The sequence below is a fragment of the Saccostrea cucullata genome, unplaced genomic scaffold (genome assembly GCF_032062105.1).
Source record: "Saccostrea cucullata isolate Sc308-1 unplaced genomic scaffold, CSIRO_AGI_Scuc_v1 ctg7218, whole genome shotgun sequence".
In the NCBI taxonomy this organism is placed as follows: Eukaryota; Metazoa; Mollusca; class Bivalvia; order Ostreida; family Ostreidae; genus Saccostrea; species Saccostrea cuccullata.
Window position 1 is genome coordinate 28,899 of NW_026933251.1, and position 26,906 is coordinate 55,804.

The 26,906-nt window shown below is 32.6% G+C and overlaps 1 protein-coding gene across 1 annotated transcript; it reads left to right on the plus strand.

The window, feature by feature from the left end:
- Positions 1 to 1,300: 1,300 nt before the first annotated feature.
- On the plus strand, positions 1,301 to 25,424 carry LOC134237778 (plexin-B-like; the record flags this gene model as incomplete). Its single annotated transcript, XM_062719920.1, has 11 exons — positions 1,301 to 1,362; positions 2,976 to 4,089; positions 14,087 to 14,278; positions 15,244 to 15,375; positions 15,689 to 15,789; positions 16,857 to 16,986; positions 22,708 to 22,879; positions 23,332 to 23,428; positions 23,526 to 23,634; positions 24,792 to 24,917; positions 25,305 to 25,424. Coding segments are annotated over exons 2-11 (2,265 nt in total), but the record flags the coding sequence as incomplete, so codon positions are not given.
- Between the last annotated feature and the right edge of the window lie 1,482 nt (positions 25,425 to 26,906).

The window sequence follows — 26,906 nt, forward strand, 5'->3', positions numbered from 1 at the left end:
GGTCATAATTCCGATTTCTGTTGAATCCGTTGGTAAAAAATAACGCTGATTTCTTAAACACATGATATTTCTTACAAATAATTTGAGAACGATTGGACAAATTTCCGCGGAAAATTTCTGACGGAGTACATAGCTTAAATTAATACCACGCGGAAAAAGTACTTCTACAGTATTTAAAATCTAAATATTACATGAAAAACGTTTCATTAAATTGTCTAATGTAAATCTATCAAAGTTGAGATTTGATGGTATTTTATAAATAAATGTAATATCATCAGATTAAAGTTGATTAATTGAGTGTATGTTGTTCAAGACTTATAATTAGACGTTATAAAAAACCGGTGACTTCACATTTAAACTTGTACTCGGTACTCAAAGACACTGAGCAGTAAATGATCTTTACCGTGACACTGGGTCTCATCCGAAGGACTCAAAACTTTCACTTCAAAGGCGCGAACGCTTGGTGAAAGAATAGTAGCAACCCATATTTTATCGACTTAAGTCAAGACTGAAGACTGTTAGTAAGTTGAATTATTGAACATAGCGAATATTGCCAATCTAGAACAAGAGGTATTGTCAGAACCAAACTCACTCTAGCTAGATCCTACCTCTCCCATATCATTATAGTGGCAAAGTTTTGCTCTTGGAAATCCGAAACAAGTGTCAAATAAAGGAAAATAGGAGGTGCACGATGGTATTAAGAAATAAAGGAAATGTGAGAGTATACTTCAATTCAATTCAGGGGGGGGGGTGCAGAAAAGCGAAGGACACCCTTAAATACGATAGAAAGAATGGAAGCGTTCATATTGTGTTATGAGATACACAAAATCCGTATCAGATTAAAAGTAAAATGAGAGGTGCATAACAACACTTAGCAACATATATTCGGTGAAAATCGTATAAAATTTCGTTAAGTGGTATAAGAGGAGTTGCAGATAAGAGATGGTTACCCCAAAGCGTAACAGGTGGAGGAACATTCCGAACATTATATATCCATCCACTTTACATAAATCTACACAGTGATTAAGTCAATGCTATAGAAGCAATGCACATAAAACCACGTCCATTTTACTCTTATTTGTTTGGGACACTTTTTTACAACAATTTTTTGATGATTGTGTTCTTTGAGCTTTTTAATGGTTTTAGTAATTATATAGTACTCAAGAGACAGCAACTGAGGACATTATTTCACTCCGTGTCTTTATTTTTTATATACCACTCAAGAAAAACGATTAAGGAAATTATTTCACTTGATATATGAGAACTTCCTGGTTTTTGTAAGAAAAATATCAGTAGTGAATAATTTTGTGTTTAATGTTTATTTGTGCTTGAAACTGGCTTCATTCATTTGGTTGTTAACAAGTAAGTTTTATTTTAAATTAAAAAGATTCAACATACTAGGGGGTATCAAAAGCTCGTTGATTACATGTAGCACTATAGAATTAAAACCTCTTTAGATACATCAATAAATTTTAAAATATCTAGTTATCGTCATTTTTCTATCAATAGAATGAACCATTAACCACAAATCATAAATTTTATTTTTTGATAAATAAGCAATGTTTTTGAGAGCAATGGTATGTCTAGGCGGTGCAACTTCATAAACTACGTTTTTTTTTTAACCTAAGTGTAACTGAGAAAAATTCTTTTGGACATTAGACATCAAAATCCCTTTTAATATTAACTTGAAGGTATGTGATGGGACACTTTTGTTCCATAAAATGTGGAATTTTAATCTCATTTTGGAAGTTTTGCAAAATTTTATCATAAATTTTACATGGAATTCCAAACAAATAAGGCCTGGAAAATGGCGTCAAAAAGGGCGAATTTCCTTTTCCAACATTGTATTGAGTTTTGTCCCTGAAAAAAAAAACTGGCAAGGACATAAGAAATTTTTTAACTGGCTACTGAGAAATACTGTGCATCCAGAGTACTTGTTTCTTAATGCCAAAATATATGCAAATTGAAAAGGGATGCACAATTAATGTCGATTTGTATTCAAGGTCTGAAAAAATAATCGCGTCAAACAATGACGTTGATCATATGGTGCTAATATTAGACTGCAGAAAGCAAAATATGCTGGCACAAACAAGCAAAGGATCTCTCACATTTATAAATCCAATTGGAATATTATGTGCATTGAAAACCTACCTCTGTTCATGACATTGTAAAGTCATCTAAAGAAGACGAGTTTAAGTCCTAACTCAGCTCCAGGGAATCTCATCAAGATAAGTGATAGAGGTGGAAAAAGCGGAAATTGAAAAACAATGACATTGTCGGACGTCATGAAACTAGACATCGACGGTGCCACGTGATCATATAATGTCGTTTATATTATGTAATAATTTGGCAAATAATGTTCGTAGTAAGCTAATTTTTTTTTATTTCTTTATTTTGTACTGTTTTTTATTCCTTATGAATTTCTATAGTAAATTCTACGTATTACTAATTTTAAAGCTTCAGTCTGCAACATTTTTGACAACCCTCGTATTAATTTTTTTTTTCATTTTTTGATAATTTACCCGTTTTAATGGTTTCTTTAATAAAATTTCTGTAAATTTCTTTAAACGACTACTCTTTAGAAATTTTAATCTGATTTCAATTCTTCTTGCCTTTACAGAAGACTGAAATAAGAATCGATATTCTATGCATAGCTGTCATAAAATATCGAATCCAAGCGATACTGTAAATGTATTACATTCCATGTGTACAATATTTTGCGGAATTTAATTTTTCATCATGTAAGCGAAAATTTGATTAAGCGCTATTTGAATGTGTTTGGTAAAAAGTATGGATATTCAAGACATTTAGCGATGTATTTGATTTAGCAGACTTTAGCAGTCTGTCTGCCAAAATTAAATACACCTCTTAATGTAACGCATTTACAACACGTTTCTCTTTCTTTGATCTACTAGTTACATGTATACAGGATGCTTTACAAATTAAATCAATTTAGTGTTTTTGTTTCGTTTTAGACACAAGGAAGCTAAATACATGTGAAGCATGAACCAGTGGTTCCTCTTCTGTGTAATGTGGAGTGGCTACAGTTCCTTCAATATTTTCCAACTGACCACAGAGGATGAGAGCGGAAGTCTAAGTCATATGGTTCTCAACAATCAAAGCTTATTCATTGGAGCTACAAATGCTCTATACCAATTCGACCTTGATCTGGACTTGGAAAATAAGATTATCACAGGTCCTCAAAATGACTCGCAGAAATGTGGACTTACAATGTACAGTTGCGCTGCCTGGGTTGACGCATCACCCATGGACAACCACAATAAAATTCTTTTGCTTCATTCCAATGAGCTTGTGATATGTGGAAGTTTATTCCAAGGAAAATGTGAAATGAGAAACGTCAAAAACATCAGCGAAGTAACTTTTACTGGAAATACTTCTGTGGCGTCCAATGAAAATGACGTAAACACAAATGCATTCATAACACAAATTCTAAATAGTGCAACAAAAGAAATGGAAACAATGATTTATGTTGCAAACGAGTTTTCAAAGTTTGACAAGTCAAAAAACTCATTAGAATTTAATCTTAGACGATCCCATCCCCTTGTTAGCACTAGACTTTCTGACTTTTCACTTCGTGGAAAAATTGCTTATGAAACTGAAAACAAATATATGAAACCCGGATTGATATCATATGTACAGGGATTCGCTTCAGGAAATTATAGCTACATTTTATTCAATGAAAAGAGTCCGGATGATAGAACACACTACTCCAAAATTGTTCATATGTGTAGGAAGGATGACCTATTAAAAACCTTTCTGGAAATACCATTAACTTGCAAATCAAAAAGTAAGACTTTCAACATACTGAAGGCCGCAAAGATATTTAAACCTGGTCTGAGCTTAATGAAATCACTACAGGAACAGTTGCCTTACCTGACGTCAGAAGATGATGTCATAATCGGACTGTTCAGTCACAGTGTAGACAACAGTTCAGCTATATGTCTGTTTAGTATGCCAGAAGTCAAAAAGAAAGTTCTTAGTAATATAAAGACGTGTCTTAATGGAAGCACAGAATATGCAGCTAATTTAAAGTACAAATATGGATTAAAATGTACAAAAGTAGATACGGTAAGGACAAAAGAAAGATTTTTTTTCTTCATAAAAAGTTGTCAATATTGTTCTCATTTGCTCATTGATTTTTTGTTTACACCCCTATTCAAATTCATTTGCTAAAGTTCCCTTTAAATTTTGCTATTGAAGATAATTTCTACTAAAATAAATGTGCATAAAAGGTACTAATTCTGATATCTCTAAAAGACACTTATCAAGTACTTTATTTCTCGATACAAAGCGAGTTGTTAATCTTAACCTTAAACTGCAAATTGGTTTAGAAATCTTAATTATCAGGTAACTTGAAACAAAGTATTTTAATGGATCATCGCAATTCATTGTACGAGGGTTGTTCAAAAAGTTCGTGGACGATGTAAATCTTTGTTATTTTACTCACTTTAAATTAAAAAAAAAAGCAATATGTAATATGTAATAATATCAATTTTTTTTGTTGATGTGTGAAATTTCGTAACATTCGATTTAATAGAAATCAATTTGCTTTATTTTAAAATCAACAGGTTTTGTACCCGCGAAGATCACTTAACTGCAATGTAATATCAAAACATAGCGTCAAGAATTTCTAAAAAAAAAAAAAAAAAAATACTAGCCCAATTCAGACAGTATAATCCATAGCCCACTCATTAAATCGCTTTTTCAATACTTGAAATTTATTTTTTAACAATTACCCCAGTCAGCATCAATATGTTGGCCCAATGTAATGCCAACAATATTCATTTTGTTGGCCCAACGTTGCATACCAATGTTGGTTCAATGTTTAAGTGCAAAGTGGGCTCATGTCGGGCCAACGTATTGGCTTTACGTTGCCCCAACATTAGACGCCGATTGCATGGATGTTGGTCCAACCTTGGATATATGTTGGGCCTACGTACTAGACTACAATATTGGACTTATGTTGGCCCAGTATGTCTTTTACGTTGGCCCAATGTGTATTTTACGTTAGATTAGAGTTTCTTTTACATCGGCCCAGCGTTTCTCTTACATCGACCCATTGTTTCTCTGATGTTGGCCCGGTGTTATTTTCACATTTGCTCAGCGTCTTTTTACGTTGGCCCAGAGTTTGTTTTACGTTGACCCAGTGTTCTCAACCAATGACTCGTATTTTTAATTTCCAATAATTTGGAGAAATAACAAGAATAAGATAATTTGATACGGTTTACTAATTAAATCATTTACATGAATTAAAAACACTAAATCAAAAATTAAAATTAAAAACTAAATTAAAGTTAAAGGGTTATAATGATAATTCACCAGATACCAAAAAATTCAAAGTCATTTCAAGGCCATTCATCGGTTGGTCTCCTTTTATTCTGCTGCCGTTTTTTATTTCCTCTCCTTCCTACCACCATCCCTATCGCAAGAGTATCGTAAACCATGAAGTAATTTTCAGCATCTTTGATATCTTTGTCTTTTGCATCTTTGCAACATCCATTCTTAATTTCTCACAATTACTGTCAAAATAAGATACTGTGATTTTATTTGTTATGTGAAAAAAAAATTGTTTTTTAATTACTTAAAACTGCACACTACAGAGATCTATCTTGTAGGGTAATTTTATGTCACTAGAGTGATCTGCCTTATTGTTAAAATATTGTTTCGGTATTTACAGGTAATTACACAATTTATGTTGGATTAAAATATTCTAAACATTATATTACACAAACTTAGATAAACTAATGTACAAATTAAAATACAAATGTGTTTTTGGTTTACTTTACTAGCAATCATTTTCATGACAAGATATTTGTTAAACATTATGTCAAAAGTAGGAAAATTTTTTAATCTTAGTTCAATAAATTAATGTGACTTTGATGCATTACCCTTGACACATGTCTGATCTTTGACAATTAGACATATTTTTCATGTTTAACTAAATTTGACTGTTAGATGTAAATTCACACACATACAAACAAACAAACCAAGATCAGTATATCTTGGGATTATAAAATAATATTTTAAAGATATGTAAAAAAAAATACTCACACAGCAACACATCTTTCAATGAGAAAAAGGAAAATGCTCTCTTAATTATCATCCCTCCCTTGCCAATTCATTTTCTTTGCAACACCGATGTCTATCATAGAAATCATAATTCTCCGTACACTTTGTTTTGTATTATTAAATTATTTACAAAATTAAAAATGTATCGTACACAGAAATAAGAAATTATAAATGTATTTAGGAATCAAACATACTTGGACATTTCCGGCTGTAAGTATCGGAAAGACCCGAGATCGCTGCACAATTTTTTAGGACTTTTTTGTCTGAGACCTTATTGAAAGAACAGAATACTGGTCTAAGGGAACTAATATTATAGTGTTTATAGCACCATAATTCAAAGCTTGTAGACAAGGAAATAGATTTACATGATAATGATATCACTTATAAAGATTATACATGTACATACATGTATATGTACGTGTCTCTATCAACAAGGATCGCCCCCTCTCCCTGTTCCCCCATGCATGTGCAAAAATGGAGCGTTTTAATGAGTTAATTATTATATATACAGTGTATATATTTTACTCATTTCTATTTTAAAGGACAAGGGTTTAGATTTATCCCACATACAAAAATTTAAACCAAAAATAACATATAATGAGACAAGAATATGCATACATGTACAGATCGGATTTGTTACATTGTAGATCAAAATTTGTTCCACTGTGTTACGATCATTGATAGAAAAATTCGTTTTAAAATACTTATGCACAAAAAGAAAATCAGAAATACTCACATTTTGCTTTAACTGCGTCTATCCTCAAACAAAATTCAGTCCTTTGTCTTTGTTCTCTACATCTTGCGCGCGAGGAAAGCTGACCTCTATTTAACTCAAAAACTTAATTTATTGCCCGCCTGGGAGTTACATCTTTCAAAGAGTGGAATGGCACGTACAGCTGCAATGCTACATTTGCTTTACACTTAATGTGTCTTCTACAATGTTCTGGACCCACATCCAAGAATTTCTTTTAAAATTCTTAAATTGATACGTTTGTATGCAGTATTACTTTTTGGCTTTCACAAGGGAAACAGTTTTTTTTTTAATTTGCAACAATATAAACTCGTGCATATAGCCAAGATATGCATGCATATGTATTTTCCCCCCAATATGATATATATTACGTTAATGATATCTAATGAAACCCATGAAGATTTATTTAATATCAAAATTACAGAACATTATGATATATATGTGTGCATGATACAGGGAGAGAAAGAGAAAATCGTTGGGTATAGTATTTAACACGAGCTTGATATAAACGTTGGGCCAACGTTGGACCAGCTGTGTTAGCCTACTACCTTGGCATAAAAATATACAGATATGTACCTGATTAACTAGTGTCTGTTAAGGAAATGAAATTTTTACCATTAATACAACAACATTTAATCAAGAAATTAAAAAACACATATTTTCATGATTTATGCAGTACACATTTGACAAAGTGGGGCCAAATTTGGTCCAACTAAAAGCACTCAGAGATAAAGCCAGATAACAAAATTAATGTTATTAACTAATTATAGGATACATTTAATGTATAGTTGTATACTGATTCAGTTACACATGAGTAGCGTTACATACTCATAAATGATAAACCTTTCAGTAAAATTATCCTCCCAGCTGTTGCAATATATCTTTGATAAAAATTTGCATTGGGCCAATAATGGTCCAACTACACGAGACCAACCATTTTATGCTAAGTTTGAAACATTGTGCCAACGCTGTCTTGCCAACGCTGGCCCAATCGTTGTACACCTGCATATGTTCATTATGTTTTGTATTCAATATTGGGCCAACGTAAGTCCAACGATACAAAACCAATGTTTAAGATAGTAATTTCTGTGAAAATTACATACATTGGGCCAATGTTGGCTCAACAATGTAAAACCAATGTATGTTATCACGACAACTTATGTGAGATTAAGATACATTGGGCCAACATTGGCCCAACAACGAATAACTGACATATGCTGATATTGCCACGAAGAGCATAATATCAACATTGGCCCAATGTTGGCCCAATCATGTTATACCAACACCAACCTTGACCCAACAGACCGTTACTCTACCAACGTTGGGCCAATATATGAATGCTGACTGGGACTCTCGTTGTATGATATCCTTTATTAAGGCTGTAATTTATTTTATTACTTAATCCTGCTTTCACAAGATAAACATATGAAGCGCATATGTCTTTCCTTAACCTTAACATCCAAACATTTTTGTTCAAAATTTTGGAGTCAAACCGTCTCTTTACAGATTGTCCTCATTCGATAAAGAGTCTCTGCTACTCAAACACTGAATTTACTATTTGTACACACATTAACGACTCGCTTGTAACATGCTTTCTTGAATCCTCCAACATATTTAGAGTTAATTCGGGATTTTTTCTGAGTAAAACAAAAATTGCATCGTTTTCTGCTGCTCCATGACGTTCTAAAACGTCATCGATTTTATTGTTTTCAATGAGGACTTACTATCTTCTCAAAATGATATCTTTATCAACAAATCAAAATATTAAGCCATGATTTAGAATACGAATCGATGTTCCAATACTAAATTTGAATTTACATGTTGTTTTTCGTTTTTACTCCATCTTTCAGTGAATATTACTACAGACATTATTTAGAGTATTGTTTGTAACTAACTAAAGTTTGATCTGCTCCGCAATCCGAAATTTGCATGTCTGAAATCTGGATAATATTTAATAAATCGTGATATTTTAAAAACATGTCATTACAAATCATTTCGATTTTTTGCCTTAATATTTCTACCAAATTTCGATAACATATGACGTCAAAAAACACATGACAGAAGTTCACAAACTTTTCAAATAATCCTCGTATTATGTTTTTTTTTATATATAAAAAGCATGGTATGATCAGTTACATTTATTTTGGACTTTTAATAGATCAAATATTACAAACAAAAATACACGCATGATGTACATTTGACCCACTCAAGACAGATGAGTCTGGTTATGTGTACACTGTGGAAAAAATTCCTTATCCATTCTATTGGTGAGATAAGGCATTTCATTTATTTATTTCATTGTTGTTATGATAAAAATATAACGTGTGGAAAAAAGAAAACGCTGTGGTAAGTATCCTTTAAACATTTCACAAGATCTGGTCTTAACACTTTCCTTTCTCTGAGAGCACATTGGTATTTAAGCATTGAATTCATATTTTTGGATGTCGTGGTCCTAATCAACATTCATTTAAACCCAATGAGATTTCGTTTATGAAAATCTTATCACGAATTTGCTTTACATTAAACTGGCCCATATGAGGCTTGCATATATAACGTATTCACATCTTTAATGTTCATAATATTGTGTACATTCATTTGTTTTAATTTTTGCATATTTACTAAATCATGGTCAATATAAGATATTACAGAACAGATTTGCCATTGCGGACTCTATTAAGAAAATTAGGCGTGTGTCCATGAACTTCTTGGACAACTCTCGTTCGTATATATATATATATATATATATATATATATATATATATATATATATATATATATATATATATATATATATATATATATATATATATATATATATATATACATATATATATATATATATATATATATATATATATATATATATAAAGCACTAAAAAACCAACAACACTGTATATCCTAAATGTCGGATCTACCAAGTAGATACAAGGTCACGGATGGAAATTTATATAAAGCACTAAAAATGACCAACGACACGAACAATAAAAATTGTCAAATTTTCGGGACGCCCTGTCCCTTCCTCAGGACAAAGAAAAAAGTTAAAAAGTCATAAGAACAAAGGAAAAAGGGAAACAAAAACAACTAGCACTACTACTAAACTACTAAACACTAGATATTTACATACTTAATAATTACATGATGAATTGGAAATTTTTAAGAACACTAATAAAGAAAGAAATCCGGACCGCTATGAAATGCGTCCGGTCTATCGGGTATACTCGGGTGAAGTGCGATTTACATAATTGAACGAATTAATTATGTTAATTAATTGCGACAATCAGTAAATCGTACATTGTTTCATTCTCTCAAAATGGCGTAACTTTACTTAATAAAAAATAATTGAAGAAAAATAATATAGCAGGGATATTAAAACATATGAATTATGATCAATATAAATTTTGAAATATTTAAGGACTTATTACCGGGAAAAAATAATTAACAAAAGTGTAAACAATACATAGTTATGAGAGTTGTTCGAGAGTTGGTGACGCAAATTAACTGTAGAGTTTACACTAAATTGAGAGAATAATCTTGTTTAGTATCATCAGGAATTGGGTCTAGTTTACGTTCATTCTGGTGAAGTCATTCAGTTTGTTAATACCATTAGGGCGGAATGACTTCAATCTGTGCATCCAGAACTTTTCTTTGCTTTTTCTCTGAGCATCTGTCCATCTTGGGTTATGGTCAATCACCACTACTGTCATGTCCTCCCATTTGTGACCCTCAAGGTTGAAATGTTCCCCAACGGGTTCATTGAGTTTTTTGGTCCTATTAGTCGAACGGTGGTTATTGACTCTCCTGCGGAGATCTCCTGTTTCACCAATATACTGTTTGGAGCAAACTTTGCAACTGATGAGATAAATGCAGTTGTCAGTATGACAGGACAAACTCCCTAGTATTTTGTAGCTGCGGCCTATAACAGGGCTGTTAAAACTGTCTGTGTCAGTGCTGTGCTTACAAAGAAGGCATCTTCTGTCAGAGCAAGTTTTAAAGCCCCCGTTAGGTAATGGGTTGTCCAGTCTGGTTCTTACTACCATGTCCTTTAGGTTCCTTGGGCGTCTGTATGCAGCCAATGGGGGTTCCTTAAAGACCTCTGCCATTCGTTTGTTTGAATGGAGAATTGGTAGGTTCTTTTGAAGGATACCGCTAAGGTTCTTAAGGACGGGATGGTATGTGGTCACCAGAGGGACCCTGCCGCTATTGTCTTTCTCCTTGTAGCGTAATAGGTTTTGCCTGTCATGTCCCGCCATCTCATCAATAGCTGTTTGTACGGTGCGGGCATTGTAGCCTCTTTTGCATAAGTGGGACTTAAGAAGACCACTTTGCTCCTGATATAAGGCAGGGGACGAACAGATGCGTCGAATTCTGGTGGCTAGACCCTTAGGCACTCCCTTAAAAGTGTGTGGGGGATGACAGCTAGAGGGCATAAGGTATAGGTGGGAGTCTGTGGGTTTGGTGTGGAGACTGAATTCGATTTCACCATCAATCAGGGTAGATGTAGTATCTAGGAATACAGGCAAAACCTATTACGCTACAAGGAGAAAGACAATAGCGGCAGGGTCCCTCTGGTGACCACATACCATCCCGTCCTTAAGAACCTTAGCGGTATCCTTCAAAAGAACCTACCAATTCTCCATTCAAACAAACGAATGGCAGAGGTCTTTAAGGAACCCCCATTGGCTGCATACAGACGCCCAAGGAACCTAAAGGACATGGTAGTAAGAACCAGACTGGACAACCCATTACCTAACGGGGGCTTTAAAACTTGCTCTGACAGAAGATGCCTTCTTTGTAAGCACAGCACTGACACAGACAGTTTTAACAGCCCTGTTACAGGCCGCAGCTACAAAATACTAGGGAGTTTGTCCTGTCATACTGACAACTGCATTTATCTCATCAGTTGCAAAGTTTGCTCCAAACAGTATATTGGTGAAACAGGAGATCTCCGCAGGAGAGTCAATAACCACCGTTCGACTATTAGGACCAAAACTCAATGAACCCGTTGGGGAACATTTCAACCTTGAGGGTCACAAATGGGAGGACATGACAGTAGTGGTGATTGACCATAACCCAAGATGGACAGATGCTCAGAGAAAAAGCAAAGAAAAGTTCTGGATGCACAGATTGAAGTCATTCCGCCCTAATGGTATTAACAAACTGAATGACTTCACCAGAATGAACGTAAACTAGACCCAATTCCTGATGATACTAAACAAGATTATTCTCTCAATTTAGTGTAAACTCTACAGTTAATTTGCGTCACCAACTCTCGAACAACTCTCATAACTATGTATTGCTTACACTTTTGTTAATTATTTTTTCCCGGTAATAAGTCCTTAAATATTTCAAAATTTATATTGATCATAATTCATATGTTTTAATATCCCTGCTATATTATTTTTCTTCAATTATTCTTTATTAAGTAAAGTTACGCCATTTTGAGAGAATGAAACAATGTACGATTTACTGATTGTCGCAATTAATTAGCATAATTAATTCGTTCAATTATGTAAATCGCACTTCACCCGAGTATACCCGATAGACCGGACGCATTTCATAGCGGTCCGGATTTCTTTCTTTATTAGTGTTCTTAAAAATTTCCAATTCATCATGTAATTATTAAGTATGTAAATATCTAGTGTTTAGTAGTTTAGTAGTAGTGCTAGTTGTTTTTTTTCTCTTTTTCCTTTGTTCTTATGACTTTTTAACTTTTTTCTTTGTCCTGAGGAAGGGACAGGGCGTCCCAAAAATTTGACAATTTTTATTGTTCGTGTCGTTGGTCATTTTTAGTGCTTTATATATATATATATATATATATATATATATATATATATATATATATATATATATATATATATATATGCATGTATAATTTTCATTATTTTTGACAATAATAATTATTTCTTCTGAAAAGATTATAAATACTAATAGTTATAAACCATAAATTCGATAATATATAACTTTGCATATAGAGCATTACGACTAGGTGCAGCTCATCTGTCAGTCATCAATGTCAGAAACGTCAGGAATACGAGAATTTTATTTATTATTTGAATGTTTTCTACTTTATGACTGGGATTGATAAAAAATTGCAGATTTAAAACAAAATCAATGCATATAACGTCCTACACAACTAATATATATTGTTCACTGAAAATTCTTTAGGGTAAAAACCTATGTCGAAAAAAATCTTTGTCAAAGGTTGTTTTCAAACTTTTCAAAATGATAAATTAGCATTCATTTTACAATTTGTTTAAAGCTCATATCATGTTTTCTTGTTATCAAATGTACTACAGCCTGTGAATAGAAATAACCTACTGTGACAACACATATTCAGTTATTTTCAGGGGTACTTGTCATAGAAAGCATATGAAATATCTAAAAAAAAATATAAATGAAAATAGCCATTCGTACCTTGATAATTTAAACAGTTTTAAACATTTTTTTTCAAAAAAATATTTTTCATTCAATTTAATTGAAAGATAAGCCCTGAGTGCCGAGTAAGGATCAACATTTGAAGTCCTTTACCAGCATACGGTGACGTCTCAATATTAGTGAAACATTCTCGAGAGGGACGTTAAAACAATATGCAATCAAATCCAACACTCCACTCATAAATATTATTAGCAACAACACTCGTTTAATAACGAAATATTGAAGTATTAATGAAAAAGCGTTGCTTCAAATAAAGAAACGATTAGAGTTTGGGCCATAAACTTAATAATTATTACAGTCCAACAGAAAATTATTGAGATTTGTTGCCTGGAATGGTTTTGATTATTTTTGAATTTCTTTCTTTCATAGCATTCAATTATTTAAAATAATTTATGAGCTTCAATACATGTAATATTTGCAAAATGATTTTTAAAAATACATTTAATCATTACATTGTGAGTAATATTGCTAGAAATAAAAAAAAATGAAAAAAAAAAATGAAAAAAAAAATGAAAAATTGAAGATTTAGTCCGCATTACTATATATTGGCTTTTCTTCCTTTATATATTCTTGAAATAATAAAATATGAAATTATAAAGCTGATACCGTGTTAAACATTGGTTATTTTATACATTAAGAACAATTTTTGATTTAACATACTATACTTTAGAAAATTTTCTGTCTGTTTTCTGAAACCTGAATAAACGTCATCCTTAGGAATCATTTGTAGTCAGTAAAATATAGATATAAAACAAATGAAGCAGACTCTGAAGCGTCTTTTATTTTAATGCTGTTTGTTTTAAATTTTAGTCTTCATTTACTGATTCTGAGTTGCTATGCTCAAGTTCTCTGAATTTGATAATTGATGGGAAAACTCCAGTAGTTTCTGCCCCGGTTATACAGTTTCCAGCAACAGAAAACAACCCGGAATCTTTGGCTGTCACTATCACAGGAGAACACACTGTAGCTTTCCTTGGCACTTCAAATGGGCATATCAGAAAGGTAACACACATTTAAGTTAACCGAACAATTGAACACTTTTTTCAGCATAATTCGTTTTAAAAATATAGACAAAAATATGCTACTTGAAAATTTGCAATACAGATGTCTGAAATTTATTCATTTTTCAAATTTAACTATTGATGTAGTGTAAAGTGTCTTCTTATTTTAATAGCTAACAGAGTATTTATTGTTTTGCAAACGATAACTTTGTTTGATAATGCTTTGGTTGCACACTCTTCTTTGGTGGTTTTTTTTATTCGTAAACAAATGCAAACTTGAAATTTACTCTCTAAAAATAAAAATATTAATGCATATTTCTCTCTTCATAGAGGTTACATGGTGACGTTGCAGTATAGTTCTGTTTTGAACTCAAATAATTATAGAAATATATTTTTATTGTAGCTTTTCTGATTTATCAATGAACTTTATTTTACAAAAACAGGTAAAACATAAACTAACAAAATGAGCGGACAATTATACGTTATTGACTCTTTTCTAATTTGTAAAGTAAGCAGATTTAAAATGAGAACAGATTGAGCAAAAATCGAATGCAAAAAATTATGTTGCAGGAAATTTAGATAAGCTGTGTTTAAATTTTTTGCCCAAATACAAGCGTGCATGAACTACGTACGAGTCATTTTTTATTGATGTGAATTTCAAAGTCTTTTTGAAGTAATTGATAGAAAACTTGAGAAAAATCTCTTAAAACGTCTTTCATAGAAAATATCCTAACATACATCATAATAAATATCTAGAGAAATGAATGTCTCTCTCTCCAGATTCTTGACATTGTACAATCTCGACTGAATTCCACAATTCATTCTTAAACACAATCGATGTCAGTGCCCGATGAGAAATCTTATGTGAACACAACGAAAAGACCAAAAAACGAATCTATCAATTATTTCTCATACATCCGATTGTGATCATTGCTTCAGGTTACCTTTTCTTTTAACTTTTGGTAGGTGGTTCTTAAAACGTCCATCAATGCAGAGCTGTACGATTCCGCCTTTGTAGTGGACCAGGGCCATACTATAAAGCAGGATATGGTGTTTGATGATTCTCAGATGTATCTTTTCGCCATGAGTGACAGAAAGGTGAAAACGGGTTACTGATTTACAGCAATTAGCTTTCATTACATAATTACAAGGAAGTTATGTACTTAACGCGACATGCAGAAAAATATATAAGCTTCAGAAACTTGTATTGAAATAAATTACAATCTTCATGGGAAAACAGTCCTTATTTTAAAAATGCATTTCTTGTGCAAGGTAAACAGTGCATGTCCACAATCAGATACCATTTAAACAAAATGAATTTCATAATAACAAAGTACTGCATGTACACGTATAATATACTCAGCAATTTATTTTTAATCTGAAAAAAAGGGGAACAGTAAATTATTTTCAGGTGGCCAAGATTCCGGTGCAGAATTGTTCCCGCTACACCACATGTAGAGATTGTCTGTTAAGTAATGACCCATATTGTGGATGGTGTGTCCTAGGACACAGGTCTGTATAAAAGTACTGTATAGGGGATAAATAACTCGCGTTGTTAATATTCGCTATATTCACGGTGACCATAAATCCATGAATTCAAGAAACAGTGAATAATTTTTCAATATCTCCATGTTGTATTTGGAAGTTTGAGAATAGACTACGATAGGTTTGAATACATGTACAACAGTACATGGTCATTTCAGTAATTACGAGTAGTACTTGTCATTCAATTATTTTAATTAGCACGCTTTACATTAATTCAAGTCAACAGATAATAACCTGTATTTATTACAAGGCATTTTAATAGCCAACGCTACATGTTTCATCAATCAAAACACGTGGGACACGAGTTTTGATTATCCGTGCGTAACTAATGTTACCACGCACGGTGTTTGCATTACCTGCATTATCATGCATATTATAGTTTTTATCGACATTTTGATTTTAAAAAAATCATTCAAATAACAATGGAACTTTCTGAAGATTTGGAAGGATATTATTTCACCGACCTACATTTACAAATTTATTACCGTCCAGGGGTTTTTTGCCGCGATGTTTTGAAGATCTTGGGGTGTACATGCACTCATCGTAATGGACAGTTATTTGACGCTTATAGTCAAGGACTTTTGACCAATGCACCTGTTTTAATTAATCGTCAATTATTTATGAAGTTTAACTATTTTATATTAACCTACCCTGTTGTTCCTGAAATACAGACATAACAATGATGAATGTCGTTTACATGTAGCTATGGGTTAAACAGATATAGACAAGGGAGGTAACTCCTATAACATAAGACTTCCGCGAATTCAAGAAACCGCGATCGTGTCCGATGAAAGAAAACCATGAAAATTACAACCCATGACATTAATCCCCTATACAGTATTTGATTTTCTGCTATTTTAATGAAATGTGCACAACATGTTGCATCTGGAGATCTTTTCCTTTATAACTGTTTCCTTTATAAAAGTTTAAACTTTTGTATTTGCCATGAGAAGCCTATATATAGTCGAATATGTTCATAAACGATAATATATTACATGTACATGTACAAATGGTCATTTCTTTCCTTTCTTCAGATGCTCATTAAAAAGCAATTGCTACAACCCTACAAACATTCGATGGGTGAACGGTCCAAAGCAGGAAAGCAGATGTCTCGAAATACTTAATGTTTCCCCACCAATGCTCCATGTTTCCCAAAACATCGCAGTAAGAACTAAATTTTATATTTTGTGTACAGCAAACTAAGTTTTACTTTGTTTTGTGTTTTTGTAGCATTACACAGTTTATTTCTATAAAATATGATCATAGTTGATTTGAAACTAATAATTATGAGGATATCTCTCACAGGAGACCATGCCCTACCTTGGAGGATATTCCATTAGACATTTAGTGTTGCCCGCGTGGCGCAGTGGTTAGAACATCTGCTCTAGAGTCACAAAGTAAGGAGTCAATCCTTACTCGAATCCCACTGTGAGACATGGAGACTGATCCTTTGGATGAGACCGTAAAATTCGGGTTCCGTGTCGCAGCTCTCGTAGGTGCTGACACAAAAAGGTCCCTCCCTGCTCAATGGCCTTTAGGGCCGTGTATAGGACAAAATTTGTATCTCTCTAGCGCTGGCGTCTCCATATCAGTGAAAAATTATCAAGAGGAAAGTTAAACACATACAAACAAACAGATCAGAGACGTTTTCTGCTTCTTTCCAGCATTTATTACTTAGACATTAATCTTTTTAATATTTTTCTGTAGAGTTAACTTTAGGTAATTATTAAGTAATGGTAGATCGCGGGTTTGCTCACGTCACAATAGGATTTCAAGTAAAAAGCTTACCGTGTTCAGATAAAAAAGCAAAAAAATCTTCAGCAGTTCTATATGCACTAAAAAGTGAAATATATATTAAGGTTTCACCGAACGACATCTTATCAACAAAAATATTTTTACAATAGCTACAAAACAATGTGAAGTATAAAGTTAAAACTTTTACACTTTATAAATGTATCATTGTTTAACAGACAGAAAGTATATCTTAATAACAAATATTTAAATAAATATTTTTTAAAGAAAAATATATAAAAAATTTGCACATTTAAAAAAATGCATCTGCGTAACTCTGTACATTTAGTGAAAACCATCATTGCAGAAATAATACATGTTTATCAAAGAAGGACAAGTTGGACGTAAATGGTCTAATTTCGGTTTCATATCTTCACATTTGGACAGAATAAACAGGGAAAATAACTTTCCAGAGGCGTTGAAAAACGTGTATTGTTTCTACAATGATGTCTTTCACTAAAAGTATGGAATTAATTAGGTGTATTTCTAAAAATTATATGCATTTTTAAAGGAATTTTTCTCAATAAATATTTTTTTAAACGTATTAATTATCAAGGGATACTTTCTGTCTGTTAAATAATAATATATTCATAAACTGTGAAAGTGAAACTTTATAAACCACGTACACGTAGTTCTGGAGCTATTGTAAAAATAAATTTTTGGACAAGTTGACCTTAAGTGTTTTGTGTATTTAAATATTTTTTTGTGTGTAATTAAGAATAAATAATGTTTTGATCAAGGTTGTCTTTCACATTAGAAGTAGTTTGTAGATATTTGTTGTGTGAACGTTCTTTTTTAAAACACTATTGCTTAGTTATTGATTATACTGGAACAGTTATTGAGAAGGCTTCATCTCCTTTTAGACTATATTCAGTATTGGTGCATTAAAAGACTGTAAATTACATAAAAAGTTATTAGAAATTACATACAAAATGACTGATAAAAAATGTTGACTATTTTATGTAACATTTATGACCGAACCGAGTTTCCATGCTTTTTTACTTTTAACAGCGATCTACTACTAAACACTAAACACAAGAAGGCAGTAACAACTCGGCAAGAAATCAACAAATTATACTTAATATTGTAACGTGCAAGGGAGGTCACTGCCTGTGAACCCCCGCAGGCTCGTACCCGTGATAAAAACGGATAGCCTTGAGATGCTGCAAATATGTACAATGCGCAGTCTTAATCACTTGGTACTGCGTTATATAAGGTCTTTACTGGTAGCGAACAAGTGACACTGGCAGGGAAGTCCACACACCAGCGCACTTCCACAAGAGACAAGCAGGGATGACCGCACACTTGCCCTTGCGCAGTGACAAGCAGGGATGACCACACACTTGACACTAATACGGTTCTAGTCTAGAGACACTGGCAGGGATGTCCGCACACCAATGCTCTACCACAAGATGAAGGCAGGGATGTCCACACACCTTATCTTGCGCAGCAACAAGCAGGGATGTCCGCACACTTGCTGCTAAAAGATGCCATACACAGAGCAGGGATGACCACACACTCTGTCAAGTAATAAGCAGGGATGACCGCACACTTACTACTAAAATCAGTACAATATAAGCAGGGAAGTCCGCACACTTACATGTACTTTCACAGGTTTGTCGAGTTTAACCTCTAGAACCGCTCTCGCAATCCTCGCCAGTAAAAATCCTATATATCCTAACACCATCTAAAATACTTAGTGAATATTTATTTACAAAGTAATTAAAACACGAATCAAGCTTCCAATCAACCAATCTTTAGTAATCCAACTAGTGTAACATACAAAGATTATTATTGATCACTTTAATTCAAATTCAACACTAATTAAGTATTTATTTTCTATGTATATAATTAGTAATTAATAATAACAAGGGCGATAACTTTCGCTATAATAAACATATAGGAAACAGCTTTCTGCTTCAATATGTTGACGGTGCGACCGTTATGGCGAGCGCAGATGTTCATTTTGTTAGAATTTAAATCGGGCTCGTTCGTCAAACTGCACGTGACATTTGATGCGTCTAGACTCTGACGTCACATGACGTCGTATGTAAGCTACATTTCCCCCAAAAAAACCCTGAACAGTGCTGAAAATAAATGAAGAACGTTTTGTTTGCTACTTATCTTCAATATTTATCCATTAAATCAGGGCATGTTTACTTTTAGTAGAACTTTTGCTACTATTCTCACGAGAACGTAGCTTTAACGTAGCTTAAACAAGTGATGCATTGTGGGTCCAAATTACGGCATCAAAAAATTCTATCGAATGAATGTGCAGTAGTCCGAATTTTCTCTTCGCACAGGCGTTGCTTTAAGAACTCGCAGTGACGAGCGTCGCTTCGCGACGCTCGCTGCGCTCGCTAATATGTTGACGGTGCGACCGTTAGAGCGAGCGCAAACTCTTCTATAAATATTCTTTTGATTTAGATCGGGCTCGTCAAACCGCACGTGACATTTGATGCGTCTAGACTCTGACGTCACATGACGTATGTAAGTCGCAATATTCCGAGAAAAAGCCTGAACAGTGCTGAAAGTTAATGAAGAACGTTTTGTTTTCTATTTATCTTCAATATATATCCATTAAATCAAGGCGAGTAAACTTTTTGTTGAACATTTGCCGTTATTCTCGCGAGAACGTAACTTAACAAGTGTTGCATTGTGGGTCGAAATTGCGGCGTCAAAAAATTCCATCGAATGAATGTGCAGTAGTCCGAATTTTCTCTTCGCACAGGCGTTGCTTTAAGAGCTCGCAGTGACGAGCGTCGCTTCGCGACGCTCGCTGCGCTCGCTATAAATTTACATACTCAAGTATAACATACAGTGACTAGATAGTATAAATCTCAGAAAAATGATTTGAACACAAACCACGTGCTGAGCCTTACACAAAAAACCGGGTCATGTGAACGATGCAAAATTAATACTTAAAATTGCTGAAACATTTAACTTTACAAGATTTGCATTTTAACACATGGATTCTTAGATCTTAATATCATATCAAATGAATGTGTACTTACACTATAGGGCTACAAAGTCACAAAATGTGGGAACAAATTTTGCACATGTAAAAATATGGCGCTTGCCAAACTACGGGAAATAACTCTCCTAATAAACAAAACAAAAAGTTAACTCGTACATAGTTGATTCGGAGACATTACAACATAGTTGATTCGGAGACGTAACATTGATACTATGCAAAAACAGATGCGCAGCCGGTGTGTCTGACGCCTGCCCTGGAGTTTAATTTTTTTTTCACTTTTATGAATTTTGTGTTGTTAGTTTAATTTAGTCTTCATACTAATCTACTTTATTCTTATTTGTTTTTCAATCATCTCTAACTCATTATACAAGGTATTCATTTTCTTCGTAATGATGTACGCCTAGTTTGGTAATATTTATAAGCGCAACAATATTGTATAAGACAAGTTCAGGTATAAGATTTTTAAAACAAGAAAGAAATGGACAGTATGTGGTACATGTGTATGTCAGTATGCTTAATGAAATACCAGTTGTACATGAATTTCTCTTTCTGATGTTTTTTTTTTCTTTTTTGGGCGGCGGGGAGGGATGGGGAGTAAATTAGATAATTATCAACAGGAGATACGTTATTAATTTAGGTAACACCATCAAAAAAAATATGTACGTCCCATAAATTGTCATCAATTACTCAGACCCTTTTATTATTGACAATCAATAGTGTTTCGGCTTACAACTGCAATTGGTGTTTTGAGTGGGGGGTCGTCAAGACAAGAGTTGCAGGTCCGTAGGAAGCAAATTCAGTTAGGAACACAGCTACTCGTATATATTTTCAGTTGGGGGTACTATCAAGAACCAAAAATTCCTTGACAAGCGTAAAAAGGAGGGGGGATTTGGTGTTTTAATCGAGAGAACACGAGCATATATTAGTAATGTTTTCTACAGTATTAATACCTGTTTCTATGGTATACTGTATGCTATCTGTAGCATTCTATATATCAGCAAAGTAAAAGATAATAAATGACCTTTGCGGCATTTTGAAGGGAAAACTGAAGTCTGTTTATTCAGGGATAGACAACATTAATTCATTCTGTGACGTATAAATGTATATTATGTAGGCCATAAAGCTACTTTTATTCAGTTACAATATTTCCGATTTAAAATCGGGCACGTTTTATTAATAGAAAAAAAAAATGCAAAAAATATTTACATGTACATTTCAAAATGTTCCAAAATCCGGTAAGATTTTTTTCCCTTACATCCATGTACATTTGTTATAATTTTTCTGCACCCCTAGCCTAAGGTTTATTGCGAGAAAAAGAAAGCACACGTCATTGAAGCAGTGCCACGCTGTTGGTAAACTATGGCAATGATTATACTGGAAAATTGAATTCGCGGACTGCATGCTTTTTTTTTTAATGAATTGTTGATTAATTCATTTTTTAGTCATGCAGGCATACGAAATAATGACGTCGCACAAACGTAATATAATGTCGTGATGAAAATATAATACTTCTGATGAAAATTTGTAAAAATTAAAAGTTTTCTTGCAAGAAACTGAGCGAGAACACATATTAATTTTTTTAATGATCGATTCTAAATTGATTTCACATTCACTGTATCGAGTAATATAAAATTCTTCTGCTTCGTTTTCATGAAATGATTATGGTTTTGAAATGTGTATACCGGCAGAAAAGGGACATTTTACTATATATTTCATTGAAAAAAAAACATCACCTGTTCTCATCAAAATCAGCGCATTTGAATTACAATTACATTCTAACCACGCAGTCTAATCTTAAAAGAAATTCAGAAAGAAAGATTTAGAACGAGAGGAGGAGTAAGCTGAAAAATTTAACTTAAGTTTTCAGGCAGACAGTAAACTCGCGATCTACCTTAATCTTTAAAACTGGATTTTATTTCTTATTTTTGTTCAGTAAGTTATTACACATTTAGAGTATTTTACCCGAATGCTCATTATTTTATTATATTCATGTAATTTACAGTAAATAACAGAAACAACCATACTTACAGAGTTTATCAGACCAGAAAAAAGAAGAACGTCCTTAGTTATTCTATAAGATTATTATTCATATAAATAAGTTTGTTTTACTTTTTTAGTTAAATCTAACAATCAATAATCTGCCTCGAGATGACAATATCACCTACAACTGTGTGTTTAGCCTTCCTAACGGAAATCAGATATTATCCCCAGCTGTTCAATGGAGTTTTGGTACTGAGTGTAGGAATCCTAATGTTGAAAATCTTAGAATCAGTTTTAACAGCAGCCTGGGTGAGAAGATAATAAAAATAGATATATTAAACCATACTGTTCATTAAAACAGCAATATATCATTCGGACTATGAAATAGATGCATTGATAGGACAGAGGTTTTTAAGGTCTCGTCCGAAGGACCCGCAATTTTTCCTTTCAAGCGTCGACCTCATGGCGAAGGAACTGTTGCTACTCATTTTCATCGACTTAAACGAATCTCGTTCAGAAGTTATTTTGTGTTAGAATGATCGTGATAGAAAATGCATTGAAGTTGCAACATTTCATTTTTTTATATCTAAAAGATTAGAGACTTAGAACCAATCAGTTTTATTCCGACAGAATGCAAATTACAAAATATTAATAAAGTTACAATATACCATATCATAATATTACACTTTCAATTTTTTTTCTGTACATTTTTATTGCTTACGAGAATAGAATGCATTTCTTTTCTAATTTCTTTTCTGTAGGATATATCAACGTAAGCCTGGGTATTTTGTCTGTTGAAACAGACAAATTGATTGTTTCATCACATTATCTTTTCTACAACTGCAGCAGTTTTACAAGGTGATCAACAATTTTTGATATAATTTTTTTCCGAATATGTTATATATTTTAAGTAATAACTCCATGTAGATAATTAAGATTAATGTATTTCTTTCAGTTGTACCAGATGTGTTAACAACATTTTCTGGTGTGACTGGTGTATCACAGAAAACAAGTGTCAGTACAACACGGATCAGTGTTCTGGGGAGAAAGTCAGTAGTCAAAAAGCAAGTAGAATGTAGTTTTATGCTAAAGAGTTAAAATGTTATTATTATATTTATAATAAAGGGCGTATTAATTGACATTTTGCTTTGTTGTAAGTCTTAAAACAAACAATTTATTAAAAGTTTTACATGTATTTTACTACAGGTTTTATGATTCTTTTATCATTCATCATGTATACATTTCCTTTTATTCAATGTTTATTACAAATAACACTTAAAATATTTTACAAATAAGAAGACTTCTATAGGTAGTGACCTATAAGCTGGGATCATCCAGACTTAATCGAGCTTGACCAGAAAACATGACTCTGGCAGGTTGCAACATAGATATTTCCGTTAAACAATACTTCTCTACAAGACATTCAAAGAAGTAAAGAAAAGTGCCTCCATTGTTAAAAACAGCACTGAATTAGATAAAACTGCTATAGAATCGATAGACCTGGGACGCATTGTTTCGTCCTGTCTGTTTGCACATGTTTGTCTGTCTGTCTCTCTGTTGTCAACATTAACCTTTGCCATATTTTTTAAACCATGAAAGATAGAGACTTCAAATTCAGTATACTCACGTCTCTAATAAATTTCTTCAAAATAACAGCAAGGATAATGACCTTGTAGCCTTGATTGAGGTCTATATGCTAAAAATAACTTTTTTGAACATCGTTGCCGCCGGTTGCATAATGTTTCACAAACACCTCTTGTTTTCCATTATATTCTGTTACAGGCAGTCCTATAGGAATTTTTATTCACATTTCCAATATCTCTATTAAAAGATTAATCAGCCATCAGGTATCTAGCCTGATCAACGAACTGGGATTTCAACCTCTTAAATCCATGTTGATGCACCACCCTTACTTTATCCTGACTCTTTGATACAAAAAATACACAAATGATCTTTTGTTTTATTATAAATCACATACATTGTTTCTGGAAGAGTTTCGTTGTCGTCTCTTTAAAGTGTAAATCATCCAAACGTTTTCAAATTATAGACAACTAGTAATTAATTTTAAATCAATTTTTCCAGCACTCACGCGGTATGTTTCATTTCTTGCTCTCACAGCTGTCTTTTAAAAATTTACCCTTGATGTTTGTTCTTCACTAAGAATGTGTTCAATATGAAAAATGAAATCAGAGGTAATACTTTTTCTCATTTATTCAATAAGGCTAATGAAAGTAGACAAGGGAAGAACTTTTGTCCAATGGTGGACGCAATTCAGACCGGTCCCTTATTGGTAGAACAGGATCAAAATAAAACAATCGTCATTCAAGGAAAGAATTTCCCAGAACCAGTATGTAAAGTCATAAAATGTACACAAATGCATTTAATAAATTGTGATGTATCTAAAAACAAAAGGGATATTATTTTAAAGAAGTACATGAATAAAACTAAAATTCTTATGTATCTTTAAAGTCTTTTCCTTTTGCATTGATTATTACATGTAATACAAACTGTGATTTCAAAGCTTATGATAATAAACATTATAACTACCATCATTTTTAATGTCTTTATCTCATAATGACATTATTTTATGAGCATTTTGAGATTACTATCTTGGTACTTCTCCGAATGTCTAAATCACACATACACATATTAAATAATACCTCTATTTTCAATACATGTACAACCATGTACTTGTTAATCTTTATAAATACATTCTACATGTGTATTTTCGCAGGACAAATATAGAGGACAAATACAGTTACCATCAAGGATACTTTATGTAAATGGTCGAAGGATTTCAAGTACTCAATTAATTTTCATTATCGGCAAGGTAAGTATAACATTAAAAGTGCAAGTAAAGGTGATGGATAAAACAATTGGAGATATGGATGAAACTTGTTACTTAGGTTGGAGTTTAGCTATCACTTAAAAATCACTATAGTTAACCATTGTTTAGTATCGTTAACTATAGTTATCAATAGTAAAGCAAAGTGTCAAAGTGATCACTATAATAAGTCAAAGTTGTCAAACTGTTCACTTTATTGTCAAAATAACCACTATAGTAAATCAATTTTGATAGTAAATCATTTTTTTTTAAATCTACCACTATGGTAAATCTATGTTTTACCATAGTATGTTGAAGTTTTCAAAGGGTCGCTATGGCAAATCAAAGTTTTCATAGTTAAATGTATCACATAAGGTAGGATTCTTCTGTGACTAGATGAAATAATCAAAGTACATTTGTTGATATGTCATATATTTAGGTGTAAGAGATTTAAAAGACCATATTTTCCTTTCCTCATCACAATCATACATCTTTAAATAGAAATGGTAAACTCCGTTTGAAAACTAGCAGGGACTATATTTTTGGCAAATTGGTTGCGTATGAAAATATCTTCTTTTCTGCCTCTCAAAATTATTATAGAACATTGAATTAAGTTATAATTTTTACGCAATCAAGGACTAAACGAAATTTTCAAATGTAAGTTAAATTTATAATAAGGGACTAAAGTTTCAAAATATATCAAATAAATTAAATTTTTCACATATACTTAAACCATATTGGCTTTTAAATGCTTCAAATCTAGGTACAGATTTTAGCCAAAAATCCGTAAAAAGTTTTATTTCTCTCTTAGTAAACGATCAAAACTTTAAGTTTTTGTATCATTATGTACCTTTGTGACAACTTTACTATATGTGAAAATTAGAAAAAGTTAAATATAGGAAGCATATTAAAAACCTAATAAATCCTAATAATTTAAGAAAAGTAGAGGAAATTCGGATCAACAAATATCCATTTTATTTAAATTATCCATGTCAGTTTGGTAATATCATCTTATGGGCCCTATACGCTTGACTCTTTTAATGAAAAAAGAGAAACATTCAATCTTTTGATTTACAAGTAGAGAACGCATAATTGGAAACAGTAATTTTTTATTCTTAATGTCCAGGAAAAAGGTAATGACCTTGACCTTGACCCTGCCTCTAATATTTAACAGCCAAATTTAATCTCACTGATACCATCACTTAGTGATATTGTCCTCTTGATTCTGTGAAAATTTCATTTATTTTCAAATACAAAAAATGTGAGAAGAATCCTACCTTAAGTAAATTATAGTCTTCAAATTTATCACTAAAGTAAATCAAAGTTTTCATTGTGATTCCAAATGTCAAAGGTATCACTATATTTAATCAAAGTGTCAAAGTAATCACTTTAATTAAACAAAGTTGTCATATTGTCAATGTTATCACTATAGTTAATTAAAGTAAACTTTAGTTAACTACAGTATTTTTGTTTGGGATTTCAGGAAAGGTTAAGGTACATGTAACGAACAAT